Below are 20,295 nucleotides of genomic sequence, written 5' to 3' on the forward strand. Positions count from 1 at the left end.
TCACTTATGATTTCAGTTAAAGTTAGTTTTATATGTGGATTTGGGTCAGTCATCACTCTTTCAGCAAGGCTTTTAATTTGCTTATGTGTTTTTTTTTCTTTCTTTCTTTAGTTTTTAAATTAAGCTCAATTTTTCTTGCTTGATTGCCTTTTTTTTTCGTGATACTTTAAGATTTAATATTGATTCAAAAAATCATGTATATGCTCTGAACTTTGTCTAAGGAACCTTAGTCAGAGCGCAGTTTGCAATTTGTCTGAATAACCATTTTATTTAATAGTCACTCATGTGTATTAACTGCTTGTGTTGTCACTTTGTGTGTATGTTTTGTTTTTAGATACTGGTTGAACAATACAAAATGTTGTTGGAATCAGGACCAAATTGTTATAACATGTAATTCAGATCAAAATCATGTACTACTAATTCTAACTGGGTTCCTTCTAGATATGCAATTGAATATGCTCAGGGAACTTTTTTTCTTCTAATCTTTTGGTTCAGCTGCATAGGTTTCGAGAAATTACAAATATGTCATTTTTGGATGATGCTACTATCTATCATTAAATTTGGATCATTGAACAATCCAGAAAGAGAGAGAGAGAGAGAGAGAGAGAGAGAGAGAGAGGGTAATTTCCCTGTAGATTGTAGTGGGCTCAATATCAAAAGATCAGTCATTAAGAAAAAAAGAGGGGAAAATGCAGGATAAAATTTGATCATTTTAGGAAAGATTCAAAGTGGGTAAGATATAGAAAATAATAAACAAAGTGGGTTAACGTTTAATTAACAGAGGGATGACAAATTAGGTACAAGAATTGTCCTAATGAATCACACAAAGAAAGAACTCAATTAACCTGTATTGCAACAAGAATTCAACAGTAGCCATATCTTTACTTTTTTCTTACATGCATTTGGAGACGCTTTAACCATACTGAAACTAATGCTCACATGCTGATTCAAGCATGGGAATGAACATGCGTGTAGATGTTGTGACAAATCAAACTTGTACACACTTAATAGTGTAGAAAGAGGACAGAGCATTATGTACCTGGATTTCTATCATCTAAAACACCTCCCAATTGAATTTCTCAAGCTTTGGAACCTTAAGTTAGTAACACACCTATGTATAGCAGACTAGCAGTCAATATTGTCAAAAAGTTGCGTGTGCACATTTAATCGGCATTGATGGGTGTTGCTTTTGCTTCGAGAATTGACAAATTGGAAAAGTTTCACTACTTCCTCATAACTTAAGTGGTTCTTTCAATATTTTCTTTTCTAGTTGTTACTTTAAAATGTTCTTTCCAAATCTATATGCTGCTTTTGTGACGAAACCAAGTGTGAATTGGTAAAGTTTTAGCTTTCAATACATGTAATGATTATATTAATGAATCATGAGTTTAGGACTGTTGATGTGGTATTATAATAGCCTATAAAAGATTTGTTGGTGTGAGTTTGAATCACCTAATGCAGAATTCCTTTTAGTGAAATGACAAGTGAAAATCATTTAGAGAAAAGCCTTAATTTAATGGAACAGGCTTTGCTTGAATACATTGTTGCATCTAAATATTCATTTGATTAAACATATTTCCGAAGTACTAGACACTGCTATTTGTGATTTCACTTTGTGCTCAATGTTCCCTTTTGTTCTTGTTTCCATTTGCTTCTCCGAATTAGAAGTTGATTTTTTTTAATTTTTATTTATATATATATATATATATATATATATATATCTGATAGGATTCGCACAAGATGGAGAATATTGCAACTGTTGCAATGGTTTCTCGCAGACTACTTGTGGAGGAATCAGAATCTGTATGTTTCCTGTTTCCCTTCTTTATGTAAACAACTCTTAAAAGAAGTATGTCTTAGTCCTTTTCCTATGTCAGAATAATTCTTTTTATAAACAAGGCTAACATGTTCTTCCTTTTCCCCCCTTGAAAACTCATGCAGTCTACTATCAGCGATCAGGAACAGATTGAATCGTATGTAAACTCGTCAATTAAAAGTGTATTTGCCCGGGTAAGTCACTCAATTTGCTTAAGATGCCTATTGAAGATGCATGTTTGAGAATTTTATTTTCTGTATGATGGGCTGAAAAGTTTTGATTGGTATCATTTTAAGGGTAGACGATTTATGCATTATATGGGTACATTGGTATTATTATGAGGGTAGTGATTCTAGCATATTGCAAATACAACTGAGGAATGCTAGTTGATAAAATAGCTCTCATAATGTAGTTTCTCTATGTATGATATCCAAAAATTACTGGAGGTTAAGGATCTTACTTGGCTCTTGTTTGGTTTAATCATGATGTTTTGTTTTATTTTTTATACTTCCTCCGTCCCGAAAGTTTTCCTCACTTTTCTTTTTGGTTGTTTTAGAAAGTTTGAATCACTTTTAATTCTTCCGTTTTTGTCATACCTTTTTTTACTACCTCACCCTTTTTACCCCACACTATTTTCACCTTTCCATTCCCTATCTCTTATCTTATCCACCTTTTTATTACTCACCCTCCTTTTACTCTATCTCTCATAATTTATACACTTACACCCACCCACTTTTTCCAAACATTTTAAAAAAAAAAAAACCCTTACACCTACGCTTTATTCCTGTTAAAAATGGTCTTTCTTTAGATTTCATGGTCGGAGAGGAATGTCAGGTCAAATATTTTGCTTATATAAAACTATTTGGGAAAATTTGTGATAACTTGGGATAGGTGTCTGTGGCTTGCTTCTACTGATGTTATTCAGGGATAACATGTGACTAAGCTTTACTTGTTTTGTACATTGATTTTGTATAGAGAACTTTTCCTGCAGAGGTTAATAAGATTGTATGACCCTGCAGACGTTACATGCCGTTGACACAACTTCAGAAACAGTGCATGAACATCCATTGACGTTGCTTGCTGAAGAAATTAGGAAATTACTGAAGAAAGAGGCTACATTGTTTGTCCCAATTTTGTCTTCGTGGCATCCACAAGCACTTGTTGTTTCAACATCTCTTCTTCACAAGCTTTATGGAATGAAATTGGTAAGTTTATGTCTCTCTCTAGGATTTGTTTCTCGGTATTCTACCTCCATTCCTATTAATGTGGTTTTACAAAAGAGTAACGGCCTGTAATCATTTCTCTAGAAACCATTCCTTGATGGCGCTGAGCATTTGACTGAGGATATAGTATCTGTATTTCCAGCAGCTCATAGTCTTGAGCAGTATATTCTGGGCCTATTGACTTCTACTTTTGGTGAAGAGGTTTCTGAGACATACTGCAAAAAAATTGGGAGATATCAGGTGAGTAGATGCTGTTTACAGTACAATCATTTTTAGAATTGGTCAAAATATGTAGTGTTACTTGCTTGTGTAGTTGCCAATTGAGTGATTGACTTGCCTTCATTCATCAATTTTGTTAGTTGTCCATTTGTGTTTTGTTCTAATAATTGTCATGTTCTTAGAGAGAGGGAAGGTGTTTGATTTCTGGAATCAAGCATTTTTTAATCGTTTGATTGCGAGCTTCTTGTCCCTCTATAGTTTTGCTGTTAAGGTGGCTATTGATTTTGAATGGAGGGAATAATATAATAGAGTTGAACTCTAATTCATCTAAGTTGCTAGTGTATTACTGGGTGAAGATGCCTTTTATCTTTGTACTAACTAAAATCACTCTTTCTTTTTGAGTTTCATGACTGGAATCAGGCCTGTTGTGGATTTTCCATTTTTTTATTTTTTTTTTGGTCATATTCTTGGGTATGTTGAATCACTTTATTGGTTCTTCTTTCCTTTGTATAGATTGAAAGTTTATCTGGAACATTAGTAATGCGCTGGGTCAATGCACAGCTGCAAAGGATTCAGAATTGGGTTGAGCGTGCCATTCAACAGGAGGTAACTACATAGCTTTCTAATTTTTTTAAATGTTGGTATATTTCTTTCACTTATGATTGTAATCCATATATGTACTCTATGTTTGGGAACTCTAAGTTTATGAGGAAATCTGTTTGAAAGTGTAAATGTAAGGTAACCTTAATTTTAGGCTTTTAGCTTGTTGATCAAGAAAACTATTTATGAGTAAAAACTAAGGAATTATGTGTATTTGTGTAAACTCTCAATTATTTTAGCCTCCTTTGTTGCGCCTTCAAAAGTGATAAAAAGACTGGAAATCTAAGCAAATAAAAAAAATAAAAATAAAATCATAATTTCATTTTCTTAGAAAAAAAGGATAAAGCACCGTGTTTATTTGGTTCATTTCCTTACCTCTAGTTACAGAAATTAAATCCCTTCTCTGTATATTATTACGTGATGAACAGCCAAGCGGAAACTAAAGATTTCTTTCATTTCACTTCTGCAGAATTAAATAGTTTAACTTTTCTGTAGTTTCATTAGATTGGTTGCCAAGCAGACTTCGCATACAGCTATTTACTTATACTACGTTTTTTTTTTATTCTTACCTTCAGTAAATTAAGTATAGCAAGAATTTTCTCCTAGTTTGATATATAAGGTGACACTTTGGACGTAAAATAAAAGAAGGCTGACAAGCACAAGGTTTTGTAAAAGATAAAAGGTGATCCTCCATCACATTTATCATTCCTATGGATGCGAATACTTTGTAGCTGACTGTGCTGTCTAGTGTCTGCACATGGTAATTTCGAATTTTGAGGCCTTCCTATAGCCAATAATGTCAGACTTAAATTATATTTCACGTAAATCCTGTTCCTTAAATTCATCACTCTAAAGTTCATTGGTTTGAGTTTTGGCAGGGTAATTCAGTGTTTATAGTTGGGTTTCCTGTCCAGATAATTGCTCCCATGCAAAAGAATACACTCTTTTTTATATTTTTAATTTTTAATTTTTAATTTTTGTATTATATCAATTTCTGTTTCTGTAGGAAAAAATTTCACTCATCAATTATTTATTTATTTTTTAAAATTAGGAAGCACTTTCACTAAGTGATGTGTTTCTTTTTCTGTAACTTTTTAAATATCCCATTTTCTTTCTTGTCTCGACCATGGATTATGATCTTTAATTCCTGTACTTCTACAGCGATGGGATCCAGTATCACCTCAGCAGCGCCATGGAACTTCAATTGTTGAAGTCTACAGGATTATTGAAGAGGTATTTTCATCATTATTTAGTAGTTACTTGGTGTTAATATGAAGCTTACTTTTTCTATGAATGGCAATTTTAAGGAATTGACATAACCAAACACCCAAACTCTCATCTTGATTTCTTTTTTTGGCCTCACTTCTTCGACATAGATAGGGTTGTTAGGCCTCCCATTTTGGGATAATGGTACCATAAAAACCTGTACAGTCGTAATTCAAATCTGGGGTATCGTCAACTATGAGGATGATAAATATTTGTCACTCCTAATGTTGTTTCAACATTGGCCTTGTCTATTGGCCATCTACATCCAAGTTGAAGAGGTCTTTAACTCTATTTTATTTATATTCTTCATGCAGACAGTGGACCAATTTTTTGATCTTAAAGTTCCAATGGGTTCTGGGGAGCTCAGTAGCTTATGTCGTGGTATTGACAATGCATTTCAAGGGTATTCTAATCTTATTGTCGCTAATTTGGGTAAGCATACATGCCTATATATGCAAATTTATGCTTGTTTTTTCTGGTTGTATTATAATGTTAGATTTTTAGTAGTCTTGTTGGTCCTGAATCAACTCTACAAATTTGGCCTTTTAATATTAGTTCAACGTGTCATCTACCAATGAGAACAGAGGATGTTTCCGTTTTTAATCATGAAGCATAAGGTACCAGCCAGGAGGCACTATAGGTTGGGGGTGATGCTAATGGGATTTAATATGATGGAAATTTTAGTGAATACACAACTGTTGGCAGTGAGCTGATCCTATTTAGAAACTGCAGGGGCAATTTTCATAATACCTCGCTTTCTTATTTTCTAGTAACTATGTAACATTGTGTCTACTTTTACAAAGGTGTAAGTACATTATCAATTTACCTTTTCTCTGTATGTTTTCATCGTGCATGCTCTTCATTGGTGTCAATACTTCTGGTAAATTTTTTTTTTTTTATTGTTTGATTTGATGTATAGCCAGCAAAGAGGATCTCATGCCACCTGTGCCCATCCTCACACGATATCGGAAGGAAGCTGGTATTAAGGCCTTTGTGAAAAAAGAGCTTCTGGACCACCAAAAACTCCCTGAAGAGAGAAAATCTAGTGAGATCAGTGTTTTACCTACCCCAGTTTTGTGTGTTCAACTAAATACTCTTCATGTAAGTTGATCCTTTATTAAATTACTGAATTTTTATTTGAAGAAAATGTTCGGGTAGTGAAGTTGATCATTAAAAAAATGCCACTATATCTCTAGTTTCTACAATTTGATTTTCCAAAGTAGGGAAACATACTTTGGACAACATTATGGTGTTTGTTATTTATAGATTATTTCTAATGTTCAATACTGAGTTGTTGAGATAAGTTGATAACAATAACTCCACTAATATTGAAAGTAAAACTAAAGCATGAATAATTTACTTTTTAGGCCAATCAAGGATATGAAGTTTTGACAACATGACATTATTTGTTATCTTCTATAATATTCCAGATATCTATCATTTTACAGTATGGTTTCTTTCCTAGCAATCTGCATGATTTGTAACTTCAAATTTTTTATTTTTTTTTCTCCCTTTTGTGTACCATTTTTTGTCAATTTTTCCAAATCTGGATTTCACTGAAGTGACGAAATCCTGAATGTTGTCAATATTCTAATTATTGTATATAACATTCAAATATGAAAATTGAAGTAATGATTGACTGCAATAAAAATAAAATAAAATAAAATAAATAAAAAGAGTTGGGAGATATCGTAATGATGATGTTTGCCTATTACTGAAATCTGACCAATGATACTCCCTCCAATCCTAAATCATAGGCCATGTTTGACTGGAAGTCTTTTGTAGAATTAAAAAATTGAGATGAGTTATTAATTTATTATAGACTTATAGTTATCCTTTTGTAACTTTTTACTTCCCATCTTGTGGATTCGGTAGTCTTTCCTTGAACTTTTTTTATTTTTTACTTTAAGGTGTTAATAAAGGCAACATGGCAATTCTAAAATCATACAAGTTTATAGCTAATTAGTGGCATATTATTTTTATAATGCTCAAATTAGATGTGTGGCCAATAATAGGCAGAGAGAGTGGGCATTAAAAGTTGTATTACATGGAATTAAATATGCTCCCTCCTATTCCCTACGTGTTTCTGAAATTTGTGCCTTGGACAAATGAGACAGATATTATGAAAGAGATGAAATCCTTTTTAAGTATTAAAATATTGCATTCCTGGATTTCTCTTTTATGTTCTTTTTCCCCTAATATATGCTGATGTGGATCCTTCTACAATCACAGTATGCAGTTAGTCATCTTGGTAAGCTGGAAGACAGCATTTCAGAGCGATGGTTGAAGAAGAAGCCAACTGACAAGATTACCAGTATGTTTCATCACAATTTTCTATCTTCAGTTGCCCCATTGCTCAGATTATAGTTTGTAGCTGCTGAATAGGCAGCTCATAGATTAGTGGTGCCTTAGTTAGTGGGTCGATTTACTGCAGAGCCTTATGAAAGTTTACTATAATTCAGGAGTTATATTGTTGCAAACTTGACATTAAATCCTCTCAAATATCTTGACCTAATTTGGCCTTTAAATCTTTCTTACCATTAGAATTGCTTGTATGTGAAAATATGGAAGCTATGTGAGAAAATGACTTGTTTTAATTGGTGATCACTGCTATATGCACCATCTATCACTTGTATCTACATTATGTATATCTCCTGTGCAACTTCACCCATGTCTTAGATGGCTAAGCTTAGCAATTTTTTTAAAATTTATTTTGGGACTAACAGTGTATTTGAGGAAATCTGATATAAATTAACATTATATAATGCTTAGTATTTTCTTTGAAGCAATTGTAACATGAAACGTGCATCCAAGAAATAATGGATCAAGTCCCCCCACCCCTTGAAAAATATGCAGAGAGATTCTTCCAGTCAGCATTGTTCTAAAGCTTTTTTCTGTTTGTCCACTTTTTTGGATTTGCAGAGAAGAGTTTCAATGAAAATTCAAAAGGCTTGAACCAAAGTAACACTTTTGAGGGTAGCAGAAAAGATTTCAATGCTGCTATTGACAGAATCTGCGAATATACTGGTAAGACTGACTTGTATAAAAACACCTAGTTGGCCTAATCTTCACAATTTATCTCCTTTTCTTTTTATCCCACCCTTCTCTACATATCTCCATGTAGCTTTTGACTTTGTTTCTCTTCTAATGTAACTAGGTACCAAGATCATTTTTTGTGAGCTAAGGGAACCATTTATTGATAATTTGTACAAACCCAGTGTCTCTCAAACTAGATTGGAAGCATTAATTGAACCGCTTGACCTGGTAAGGATATAAAATTGCATTCTGTGCGTTATTATCTGTATGAGCTAAATGAGTGTAAAGTTTGTTCTTCATTGTCCAGCATTTGTGTCAGGGATTTTTTGGAATTGATTGCATTCCTGGTACTAAACCGTAGTCCTTTTTTTGCAGGCACTAAATCAGTTATGTGTTATAATCATGGAGCCTCTACGTGATCGACTTGTGACTAGTCTTCTACAAGCATCTCTCGTCAGTTCCTCATTTATTATATTTGGGAAAGCAAAATGATTATTTTTTTTTTAAAATTCTTTTTATATTTCTTATTTTCTTAGGGTGTTTTATCTGCTTTGTAATATCATGTGTATTTTTTTTTTTCCCCTTTCTGAGTACCTTTATTATCTTTCAGGATGGTCTGATACGGGTATTGTTGGATGGAGGCCCATCTCGTATCTTTTCCCAAAGTGATGCCAAACTGATCGAAGAAGATTTAGATATTTTAAAGGTAGAGACAATGTCCCAACTGTACCAGATTTTTTGTTATATATGGAGTATTGAAAATCAAACAGTTTGATTTTTTGAAATGTGGTGGTTTGATCTGATTTTGTGTAAAGTTTTTTAAAATGCAATTGTCATTGTTTAGTGGTCCGAATGATGATTTAATACTTGCTTATCTGATATTTGCCTTTTTAAGAAAAAAATTGAAAATCTTATCATGTATAAGAACCCTCAATCAATTTATACTCATATGTGAAACAAGGTGAACCTAACAAGGTCTAATATGTTAATCAGAACCTCCTATGCATTGGTCTGGAAACTACAATCATTGTTTAACGAAAAGGCTTCTCATGTTGATTGAACTTTCAGCCTTATAAATCCGTTATATTTTTGCAGGAGTTTTTTATTTCTGGAGGAGATGGTCTTCCTCGAGGAGTTGTGGAAAATCTAGTGTCTCGTGCACGACATATAACACAATTGCTCGGATATGAGGTAAGTTGTAGTGATAAGATTAGTTCCATGTTGATGCCAATCAGATAATCATGGACTTGTTATATTCTTGAAGTATAGGAATATAGGATACTAGTACTTAAGGCTTGAATTTTTCTTTTACTCTCATTTTGGATAATAATAATATCTCTACTGCTTCCAGTTTTGACTAGTTAGGGGTAAGACCTTCTGTACCCTAACCTTCCCAAGTCCAGCAGCAGGGCAATTTGTTAATGGAGCTAGGCTAGCAAATTTGATCTTGTTTGGTAGGCATAGTTCATGGTGATTCATGTCAAACAAGTTTTAACATTCATTCTTTAAGCTGAGGTTCAGCATTATATAATGTGAGACGGATAAGAGTATACATCTTGACCTCACTAGACCACGTTAACGGCTGGAGTCATGCTGAGCTGTTATGGTGGTCATGGCCCTCTTGGTACTGCAGGAGAGGTTGGTGGCAAAGTTAGCATAAGAGTAGCAGATTGCTATGGAAAGAGTAACTTTTTTCTGAAAATTCCAATTGAATGAAAGATGTTCTTGCTAGTCTTACCCATTCAGACACTACTGATGCCTCTAAATTAAAGCTAAATCATCATATTAAACGTGTATTTTTATTTGATGCATCATGTGGATTGACATTTTCAGCCTCTTTGTCTTATAAACTGAAAAACCTAAGGTTTAGAAATTCTGGAGGGAGTGAGTACAGTCTATTGTAACCTCATGTTTGGTTTTTTGCTTGTCACTGTTTGCAGACCCGAGAATTGATTGAAGACTTGAAATCCACAAGTGGACACGGAGGACGAAGTAAACTAGGAACTGATACCGAGACCTTGCTTAGAATATTGTGCCATCGAGGTGATTGGGAGGCTTCCCAGTTTGTGAAGAAACAATTCAAGATACCCAAGTCAGCTTCTTAAGTGTATAAATGCAGTCATTACAATATATAGTACAAAAGAGAAATTGTGTCGACGTGTCGTGATTGTAGACTTGTAGAGAGATGTACTCTGATTTGAGATTTGCTGTGTAGCATGGCATATTGTCTTTGCAAGTCCTGTTGCCAAATTTTGTATTAATTCTATCTTTGTACATTCTGTTTGTGTCTTTGTCTTTCTTAGGGATGATAAGAAGTCAGTGACAATGAATCACTGAATAGATTTATTTGCCAAAACATCTTCACTATTTAAAAAGAAAGTTGTACAAAAACATCCTTAAGCATAAAAACATTCTGTCTTTGACATTGATTGCTTGTAATTGTTTGTAAAATAAGATACTTCTGTACAAGTTTCAACGATTAATAGGAGTGTGAAAGTTAAATTTGCTTTAGATAAAATGATGAACACCAACCAAAATTTTAAAACTCGAAAAAACGTACGATTGTGCAAAACATACAAGGCTAACAAATGCAATTGATAAAAAGTTGCCTAGGGAAGATATCATCTAATTCAACAATGATTTGAACCCAAACTAGCTCTCAACCCAATGGGAATCCAAAACAAATTACAACCCGATTTAACTTTCGATTAACCCAACTTATTATCGAGTTGATTTGTTGTGAGTTTGTGACCCTCAACTAATTGCTAACCCAATTAGATACCAACTCAAGTGTCAACTCGATTTATTTTTACCCAACTTGAATGTATGTTTGTTTAATTTTTTTTAAACAAAGATTAGTGCATTTATTAATTAATCAAGGGATAAGATAATTTGTCCATGAGTATGAAGCCACGTCTCTTGAACACTGATTTTTCCAAATTTGATCTACACCAAACGACATCAAGAAATATAGTCTAACTTAGAAATTAGAATAGCCATAACTAGGGGTGTACAAAAATACTCGGACCAGAACCCATACCTGAACCGGACTGGAAGATTCAGGTCTGGTCCCGGTTTTTAAAAAATGGGTGGTTCCGGTGGCTTTTTCTCAATAATTATTGATATAAGCTTTAGTGTTGGTTGTATCAAATTGTTGCAGTAGAATATATTTATTGGAAAATATTTAAAAATTCTCAATAGATATTTACACACATAATTAACAATATGTAAATATTAACCGTAACTTTAACATTAGAAAGTTCACAAGGTATCTCAAATTATATCCAAAAGAAACAATAAAAAATTTATTATACTACCTACATTTCTATTTGCAAAAAAGTGTTATATGTGAGACGAAAAATTCTTTTATTGCAAATAATAAAAAAGTAAGGTAATCCTTGTATTATTACTTAAAATATCGTGAAAAATATCGAGGCACCTTTTTTTGACGTAGTTGGTTACTATGGCCACACTTCTTGTTACGACAATTGGTAGCACGAGGTGAAAGTCGGGCGTAACACTTGCGACATATCTTTTTGTTTAAGTTGCATTCGTACGCCAATTTTCTTAATTTAGCAGGAATCAATAAATAATGAAAACCACCAACTAGTCTAGAGGTAAGTTGGAGGGTTGTGTCCTTGTTGACGTTGTAATCTGCTAAGGTACGTTCGTAGCAATCCTCGTAATCGTCCTTGTTATCGACTAGCTCTTTGTCGCCCATTATAAGACGTTGTTGGTCCATCGGGATCCCTTCTTTCACCTCGATCATCGATTTGAGATCGACAATGGTGTTGCTAGGTTTTACCTCGAGGGTTATAGAGGTTCCATTTAAGATTTTCACGAATATTTGCATTTTTGAATTTTGATAATGATACCTCTCTTCTTTTTGTTTTCTTGGTGTGATGAGGGAAATGTTCATATGGTGATATGGATATTAAATATACATGGGAAAATGCTTGGACTCCAAGGTCTTTATTTATAGTAAATTTTGTGTTTTTAGAAAAATGAAATTATTTACTTCGGGATCAAGCTAATTTAACTACATACCTATCTAGAGAATTTTAATTTTTTTTTTAAAAAAAAAATTATGTTAATTAAGGAGAATGACTCTGATCATACCGCAACCATTACGATAATTTTAAAAAATTATGGTAAGGAGAATGACTTTGATCATATCTCAACCCACTCTTAGGTTCTGTTCGGCAAAAGTAGTGGTAACGGGTAGTTTTTAGCGGTCGAGTATCGAGTAGCTGTTAAGGTAGCGAATAGCTGTCAATAGTAGTGGATAGAGATTAGCTGTTAAACTAATGGTTGATAGTATGAGTGTTTGTTAAAAGTAGCGGTCGCAATACTAAAATATATCAAAATTGATATAAATATTATATAAAAAGTAATTAAAATTTGCCAATCACTACCCGCTACTTCTAAACGCTACAATTTTTAATGTTTGAAAAAAGCTACCTAAACACTACCTCTATCGCTAACAGCACTCACATCAGTGAGCATTTTTTTTTTTGCTCATGAGCAAATATGGTGAGCAAATTTGGTAGAAATGGTACAACATCAATGAGGATAATGAAAAATGCTCATGAGCATTTTAGAATTTGCTCATAGGATAAGCAAATTTCATGATGAATAGTAATCTCGTCGGCCCAGCATTCATCTAAAATTGATGAGCAAAAATGGTAGAAATGTTATTACATCAATTACCAAAATAAAATATGCTAATGAGCAATTCAATTATTTTTTTTATCACTAGTGGGATAAAATTTCCTCACAAAAAATACTCATGAGCAAATTGGTTGGGAAAAGAAAGAAAGTGGCATGTGAGTGCTCTAACCGCTATTAGAATTGCTACCTTGCCAAAGATTCTCAAATATTTTCTAGTAATCACTACCTTAAACGGTATCAGTCGTATCACCAAATAGGGCCAAAGAACGGAAGGAGATCAAATAAAGCAAAGAAAAGAGGTTCAGTTTGAAAAATTTTCTCACGCAACCAAGGTAAAAGAAAAAAAAAAAGCCCCTCATTTCCTGGGTTTATCTGGGGGTTTCCATTGAAGTTCTAAGAAACCCGACAATGGCGGCGACAGTAACAGCAGCACCCAACAACAACGCCGCAGCAACGGTGGTGGAATGGCACCAACGACCTCCCAATCCCAAAAATCCCATCGTCTTCTTCGACATCACCATTGGTTCTATTCCTGCTGGTCGCATCAAAATGGAGCTTTTTGCTGATATTTGCCCTAAAACTGCTGAGAATTTTAGGTTACCCATCTTTTGCAATTATTTGATTTTAGCTCAAAATTATCTTCTTTTTGATGGGTTTGTTCTGGGTTCAATTTATTGATTGTGGTATTTTGTGCTTTTCAATTGCTTAATTTTTATCAATTTGTGAAGATTTCGTTGCATAGACTAGATAAGCAAGCTTGAAAACCTAGTATTTTTGCGATAAACTCTTTCTTTTGAACTTCTTAGTAAAGTTGAACTACTTGGCTATGAACAAAGATTTAACAGTTAAATTATTAAACATTTAATATCATTGTTTACGTATTGTACTGCATTGCCTAGGATCATAATTTTGTTGATACTTATTTAGTTATTTTGGTGTGACTTCTCTGATCATTGTTCGTTCCTTGATTTACAGGCAGTTTTGTACCGGCGAATACAGGTATTTTCTGATGGATTAAATCAATGCTTGTTAATTTTGGGACTGTTTTAAGGGGTTATGGCCTTATGGGTACTGAAGGGGTGCGGCCTTGAAAATAACATTTAATTGCTCCATTTCGTACGCTTTCTGCTTTGATTAAATCTGCTTGCATTGTCTGTTTGAGTTTGCAGGAAAAATGGATTGCCTGTTGGTTATAAGGGATGTCAGTTCCACAGAGTGATCAAGGATTTTATGATTCAAGCTGGTGATTTTTTGAAGGTATGTCAGCTTCTTGGTTCATTAAAGCATTGTTTTCGATGCGGTATCCTACCATCTCCCCTCTTCCAAAAGGCGCACACACACACACACAAAGATGAGTGGGGGAATTAAAGAAATTAGAAATGTGGCTAATGACTTCCATCGTATGTGATAGTGTGTAATCTGAGTATGAAGGAACATTGATGTTGATGCTAGATAACGAATGTGTTATACTGGAAAACAAATTTCTTAAGAGATCAAGTGTTTTTACCCAAGAAACTGTTGCTTTTTACCTTTCTGGCTGAGTAAGAACTGTTATTTCTTATATTTGGTCTTCTTATAACTTTCTTATGCTGAACAGAAAATTTTCTAATTCAAGAAGTAAGTTATATAATGGTCATGAGTCCTCCTTAATCTCCTCCATTGAATACCTAACCTACAGTTGCACAAACCAAAATAAAAAGGTTATCCCTTCTGATTATGCCTTTATCATACGAGGAGATAACTAATGAATATTAAGGTTGTTCCTTCTGATATTGCCTTATCATACGAGGAGATAACTTTGACTTGCATACCATCTCTGTGCAATGATATTGAAACTAGCATGGCATATTTCTGTTATTTGCTAAAGTTTTCTTTTAAATGAGAGACCATATCTATTGCAGAATGGTGTGTTTGCTCTTCTTTGATTATATGTCTCCTTTAAATCTTGTGAAGGTTCTTTGTTGTATTGTAGTGTATAGCATCTTTCTTTTTCTCTTCTGGTAAGGTTTTGACGTTACTGTTTTCTCCTAGGGCGATGGTAGTGGATGTGTTTCCATCTATGGGACCAAGTTTGAGGATGAAAATTTCATTGCAAAACACACTGGCCCTGGTTTGTTGTCAATGGTATTATTCTTCTTTCCTTCTTTTAAGCTTTTGAATTCTTTTCTTTCTCAATTACAATCGTTAAAAGAATATCACATGTTTCTTTAAATGGGCTCTAATTCTCTCTCATACAATGATATGCATTTTATTATGGATTTCTCCTAGCTCCTTGCTAGTCCAGCCTATCTTTCATGTATACTAGTAATTGCCTTAGTTTCACTTGGTTATCTGCATGAAATTATAATTTTTTGTTGGTAAGCTCATGGTGTGTGTCAATTCATATTTTTTTATTTCAAATTATGGTTTTCCACAACTCCACTTCACATGGGTTATGTTACAAAATACTATTACTTTAGAAAGCTACGACTGGGAATAAATGGATGATGTGGCTAAATAAAACCATTTCAAATCCATTGCAAGACACTGCATACAGAAATTAGTAGGAGATGTTTTGAGACTTGTAGCAGTGATTAATTTGACTTCTTGCTGATCTATGAGTTTTGGAATCAGGGGAGGGGAGGGGGGAGACAAACTGATTATAGTTCTTTTTTGGAGGTGAAGGAGGTGGGGAGTGTGCTGTTGTCTTGGTGTGAATTGGTTGTGGTGCTATCTAGGGATTTAAACATGCTGGTCTTATACTCTAGAGTTGACCTTCATATGTAGATGGAACCTCCTCTGCTGTATGTTTTTTGGAATGTCCCTAAACGAATAGTGAGCCTTTTCAACTTGATATGCAATAATATGAGGCGAGGCTTTTCACTTTCTTCTTGTAACGACAAGTTTAGATGGGGAAGAATATGGTCTTCTTAAGTGTGCCTCATCTGTATAAAACTTCATTGTCATGTTGCTGAATGTGTGTGTGTGTGTGTGTGTGTGTTTTGGGAATTGTCAGGAATCGCATCCTTTATCATTGATTCTAAGGCAGAGAACATCCTTGATTTCTTGTTGACAATCTGGCTCTTACCTGTTTATTACATTGTAAATCACTGATATACTCAGATTTGTATTTCAATTGATTGTTTCTTTTACCTTGGCTACAGGCTAATAGTGGACCAAATACTAATGGATGCCAGGTAATATTTCTGTACCCTTTCTTTTTTGCTGCACTCTTTGTTATATATATACTAAAAGCCTCTCATGGAGTTGTATACTTGTATGCAAATATCAATCAATCAATCAAAGCCTTAATCCCGAAAGTGGGGTCGGCTAACATGAACCAAATTTGATTATTCCGTGTAGTCATCAACATAAATCTTTCTCCTCCATCCCTTACGATCCAAAACTTCATCCTCACGTAAATCCATGCACTTCATATCCTTCCTCACTCCTTCCAACCAAGTCATCTTTGGTCTCCCTCTTCCTCGTTTAATCCCTCCATGGTCCCACTCTTCCACTCTTCGCACCGGTGCACCCTCGGGTCTCCGTCTTACATGTCCAAACCAACGCAGACGATTTTCCCTTAATTTATCTACAATGCCCGCCACACCTACTTTCTTGCGAATAACCTCATTTCTGATTCTATCTCTTAAAGTGTTTCCACACATCCACCTTAACATGCGCATTTCCGTAACCTCCATCTTTTTAATATGCTCTTTCTTAGAAGCCCAACATTCTGTACCATAGAGCAACACTGGTCTTATGGCAGTCCTGTAGAATTTTCCCTTCAACTTTAAGGGAATGCTGCGGTCGCATAACACTCCCGTGGCCGCTCTCCATTTAAGCCACCCTGACTTAATCCTGTGGGTCACGTCTTGATCAATGTCACCATTCTTCTGGATGATCGACCCTAGGTACTTAAAACATTCACTCATGGTCAAATCCTTTCCATCCAAACTCACCACTTCATTGCTTGTCCCCCTCTGAGTGCCAAAACGACATACCAAATATTCAGTCTTACTCCGACTTAGCTTAAACCCTCTAGATTCCAACCTTTGCCTCCATTGCTCCAACTTGACATTAACCCCATCCTTAGTCTCATCCACCAAAACGATATCATCTGCGAACAGCATACACCATGGAACCTCATCTTGTATTGGTCTAGTTAATTCATCTAGAACCGTTACAAAAAGAAAAGGGCTTAATGCAGACCCTTGATGCAATCCGATTGTAATAGGGAAATCTTTTGTCAACCCTCCGCATGTCCTCACATTTGTTGACACATCCCGATACATATCCTTAACTAGGTCTACATACCTTCGTGGGATACCTTTCTTCAACATTGCCCACCAAAGTATCTCTCTTGGCACCTTGTCATATGCCTTCTCTAAATCAATAAAGACCATATGAAGATCTTTCTTCTTTACCCTATAAAACTCCATCATTTGTCTTATCAAATGGATTGCCTCCATAGTAGATCTCCCAGGCATAAAACCAAATTGGTTATCTGAAATGCTTGTGCATGCCCTCAACCTTTGTTCAATCACCCTTTCCCACAACTTCATAGTATGGCTCATAAGCTTAATTCCTCGATAGTTAGAACAATCTTGAGCGTCTCCTTTGTTTTTATAAACCGGGACCAAGGTGCTCTTCCTCCAATCTTGTGGGATCCTTGTAGCCGTCCATATCTTGTTGAAAAGGTTTGTTAACCACTCAATACCAATCTTACCCAAACACCTCCACACCTCTATCGGTACCCCATCAGGGCCAACCGCCTTCTTAGGTTTCATCTTCCTCAGTGCAATCTCCACCTCTACTCTCCTAATCCTTCGCACATACTCCATGTTGATTTCTTCATCACTCATAGAGGTATGCAAATATGAGCGAGGAAAATAAAGGTTCCTTAATTTGTAAAATTATTCTGTTCATGGGCCCATAGCTATCTTTGATGAGTCATTTCTATGTTTTTTTTTAATAATGGACGACTTTTGCCAGCGATCACTAGATATTTGGCTACTGTAATTATGTTGTTGGATAAATTAAAAGAGGTCTGGCTCTTGTAACTGTATTCCACATTAGATTACTTCTATAAACCCTTGAATGCCCAGTCATTTATAGGACATAAGATAAAGATTTTAGATAAATTGAATCATCCAAATGTTTGATAAAAGGATAAGGGATAACTAGGATCAGTTGGATTTGACTTTTAGATAAGCTGATCTATGATTGACGAGGACAGTTGTTTTCATTACCGGAGTATCTCGATTTTGACCATATTTTCCCCTCTCTGTGGTGAGCCATGGAGGATTTCTATTAGACACCTTGCTCTAATTCTCATTGGTCTGGTTAATTATTTGTAGTCAAGATCCTGTAATAGTAATGAGCATATTTCATGCAGGCTCACATTCGTATCCTTGAATAGTCCCCCCCCCCCCTCCCTCCCCCTCTCTCTCTCTCTGAGCAGCTGAACTGATATGATTTTATTTTATTTTTTTGTGTTATTGCAGTTCTTCGTGACCTGTGCAAAATGTGATTGGCTTGACAATAAGCATGTGGTTTTTGGGGTAAGCTTCCTGCTCTCCTTAAAAGCTTAAACCCTCAACCTTTCTTTGTATGCGTGTAGATCGGTGTTCATAGCAGTATGGCACATTGGTGTTTCAGTCAACATGATTAAAAGTTATAACTGATCTCTCGAATTTGAATTATCAATTTTCCAGTCAGCCTGCATGCTGCTAAAAGCTGAATTAAGTTTTCCAAAAGCAAGAGAAAATGAAACCGTTTGTGCTCCATGTTCTTACATGTTTGTTAAACTTTTTTTAACTTGGTTATACTTCAGATGTCATTTACTGTGGGCTTAATTCAATTGGTGACCATTAAATTGTGTCCATCAGTATGATATTTTTTCATGGTGATGCTTTTAAAGCTTAGAGCTCAAGTAGCGGTTTTCACATGTTCTCTTGTGGAATTTCAAGTGATTTTAGAAACATACTACTTTGTACTGTATGTTTTCTTTTATGAGTGTCCAACAGCTTGGCCTCCTAGTTTTTAAAGTCTTGATCTCTCTAAGTAGTGTCCCTTTACTTTTCATCCCTTTCCCTTCTTTTTTTCTTATTCGCCAAAAGGGAACAAGCAGTGATTTATGTTTTTAAAATAACTTCTGACTGGAATGTTTTGAAATTTCAACTCTATTGTTTCCTTTAGATCCTTTTCTGAATTGTTTTGTTGACTTACTGTATGACTCCCTTGCAGAGAGTGCTAGGAGATGGCCTTTTGGTTGTCAGGAAAATTGAGAATGTTGCCACTGGACCAAACAACCGTCCTAAACTTCCATGTGCTATCGCTGAATGTGGAGAAATGTAGAGCATTGGAGTTATATGCTGGCTATTGTAATCTGCTGACCTGGATACTATGTTCATATAAGAATGGAAAACTACCCAAGTTGACAATGTTTAGGATCAATCAACATGGGACTATGGGAGTATCAATATTACTTCTGCGAGCTTCGATTTTCTGTCAGGATTAGGTTCACTCTTTGCTAATCTTCGATGTAAAACATTAAACACTTCCCAGGAAGGACATTGAATATACTTGCTGAGCTGCATAAGAAATAATGCTAAAAGTTATGTTTTGTAGTTCTTGCGATCTTGCAGAAAAAGAAAAAAAAGAAAAAGAAGCAATATTAATATATTATAGAGTTTTTATGACCTGCATATAGTTGGCAGGGCCAACCAATTACGCTTACCAATGAATGATATGGGTTTTCAAAATGCTTAGGCCTCCTTCGGTTATTTGTCCAAAAGAAGCAAGCATAGAATGATAAAGGCTTCATAATGCTATGTCTCACATTGTGCTTGTTTCAGCCATGGCCTCCTGATTTCAGCTGTGTCAATATTACAGAATTGCTGTACCGGGAACTGTAACAAGTGTGAACCAAAGACCTGCTGTGGTCTTGGAAAATTTTGGAAGGGACATTTATATTGACATGAGTGAGCATTCTAAAATACGGTAATTGCAATAATAGATGGTCAAAGTTAAAACGTAGTAGTTGTCAAAAAAAAAAAAAAAAAGTTAATACGTAGTAGTTGTCAAAAAAAAAAAAAGTTAATACGTAGTAGAAAATTACTATTGTTATACTTTATAAAACTATAATCCAATAATATACATTAAGATAAATCTAACATCTTACTTACTCCATTGTTTTATATAATATAATAATAAAAGATGGTTAAAGTTCAAATGTGTCAATTATTTTGCGATGGAATCAAGGTATTGAATGACGACAAAGGTATATCCATTTTATGCATTTCAATTTACAACAAATTTCATTTTAATTGAATTATTCTGAAAGATAAAAAATGTGATTAGTCTAAATTTATAGACAAATTTAGAAATTCTCCCAAATTTATAATTAAAAAATAAAAAAAAATCCATTCTGAACCAAACGACGTCGTACCCATGAAATTAATAGCCAAACGACGTCGTATT

At 34.7% G+C, this 20,295-nt stretch overlaps 2 protein-coding genes across 3 annotated transcripts in view; both read left to right on the forward strand.

The window, feature by feature from the left end:
- LOC145642662 (protein unc-13 homolog) overlaps positions 1-10,444 on the forward strand; it is a 16,418-nt gene extending 5,974 nt beyond the window's left edge. Inside the window, exons 11-26 of the mRNA XM_081693842.1 lie at positions 335-410; positions 1,729-1,803; positions 1,942-2,010; positions 2,836-3,021; positions 3,124-3,279; positions 3,772-3,864; positions 5,020-5,091; positions 5,439-5,556; positions 6,044-6,225; positions 7,357-7,438; positions 8,047-8,151; positions 8,282-8,388; positions 8,536-8,613; positions 8,771-8,866; positions 9,256-9,351; positions 10,101-10,444. Of these exons, the coding sequence (XP_081549968.1) occupies positions 335-410; positions 1,729-1,803; positions 1,942-2,010; positions 2,836-3,021; positions 3,124-3,279; positions 3,772-3,864; positions 5,020-5,091; positions 5,439-5,556; positions 6,044-6,225; positions 7,357-7,438; positions 8,047-8,151; positions 8,282-8,388; positions 8,536-8,613; positions 8,771-8,866; positions 9,256-9,351; positions 10,101-10,265 (1,756 nt within the window). The 3' untranslated portion in view covers positions 10,266-10,444. The remainder of the gene's footprint in view (positions 1-334; positions 411-1,728; positions 1,804-1,941; positions 2,011-2,835; positions 3,022-3,123; positions 3,280-3,771; positions 3,865-5,019; positions 5,092-5,438; positions 5,557-6,043; positions 6,226-7,356; positions 7,439-8,046; positions 8,152-8,281; positions 8,389-8,535; positions 8,614-8,770; positions 8,867-9,255; positions 9,352-10,100) is intronic.
- A 2,693-nt stretch (positions 10,445-13,137) lies between these two features.
- On the forward strand, positions 13,138-19,442 carry LOC145641645 (peptidyl-prolyl cis-trans isomerase CYP22-like). 2 transcript variants are annotated; one of them, XM_081692508.1, is made up of 7 exons: positions 13,146-13,427; positions 13,807-13,830; positions 14,001-14,088; positions 14,863-14,955; positions 15,975-16,007; positions 18,318-18,374; positions 19,060-19,442. In XM_081692508.1, the coding sequence occupies exons 1-7, from the start codon at positions 13,240-13,242 to the stop codon at positions 19,168-19,170; spliced, it is 594 nt and encodes a 197-aa protein (XP_081548634.1). In that variant the 5' UTR covers positions 13,146-13,239; the 3' UTR covers positions 19,171-19,442. The 2 variants fall into 2 exon arrangements, with proteins under 2 accessions (XP_081548635.1, XP_081548634.1); XM_081692509.1 differs by lacking the exons at positions 18,318-18,374; positions 19,060-19,442 and adding an exon at positions 17,680-17,764 and having other exon boundaries at positions 13,138-13,427; positions 15,975-16,087.
- The last annotated feature ends 853 nt before the right edge of the window (positions 19,443-20,295 follow it).

This window comes from Chenopodium album, chromosome 8 (assembly GCF_948465745.1).
Source record: "Chenopodium album chromosome 8, dcCheAlbu1.1, whole genome shotgun sequence".
In the NCBI taxonomy this organism is placed as follows: Eukaryota; Viridiplantae; Streptophyta; class Magnoliopsida; order Caryophyllales; family Amaranthaceae; genus Chenopodium; species Chenopodium album.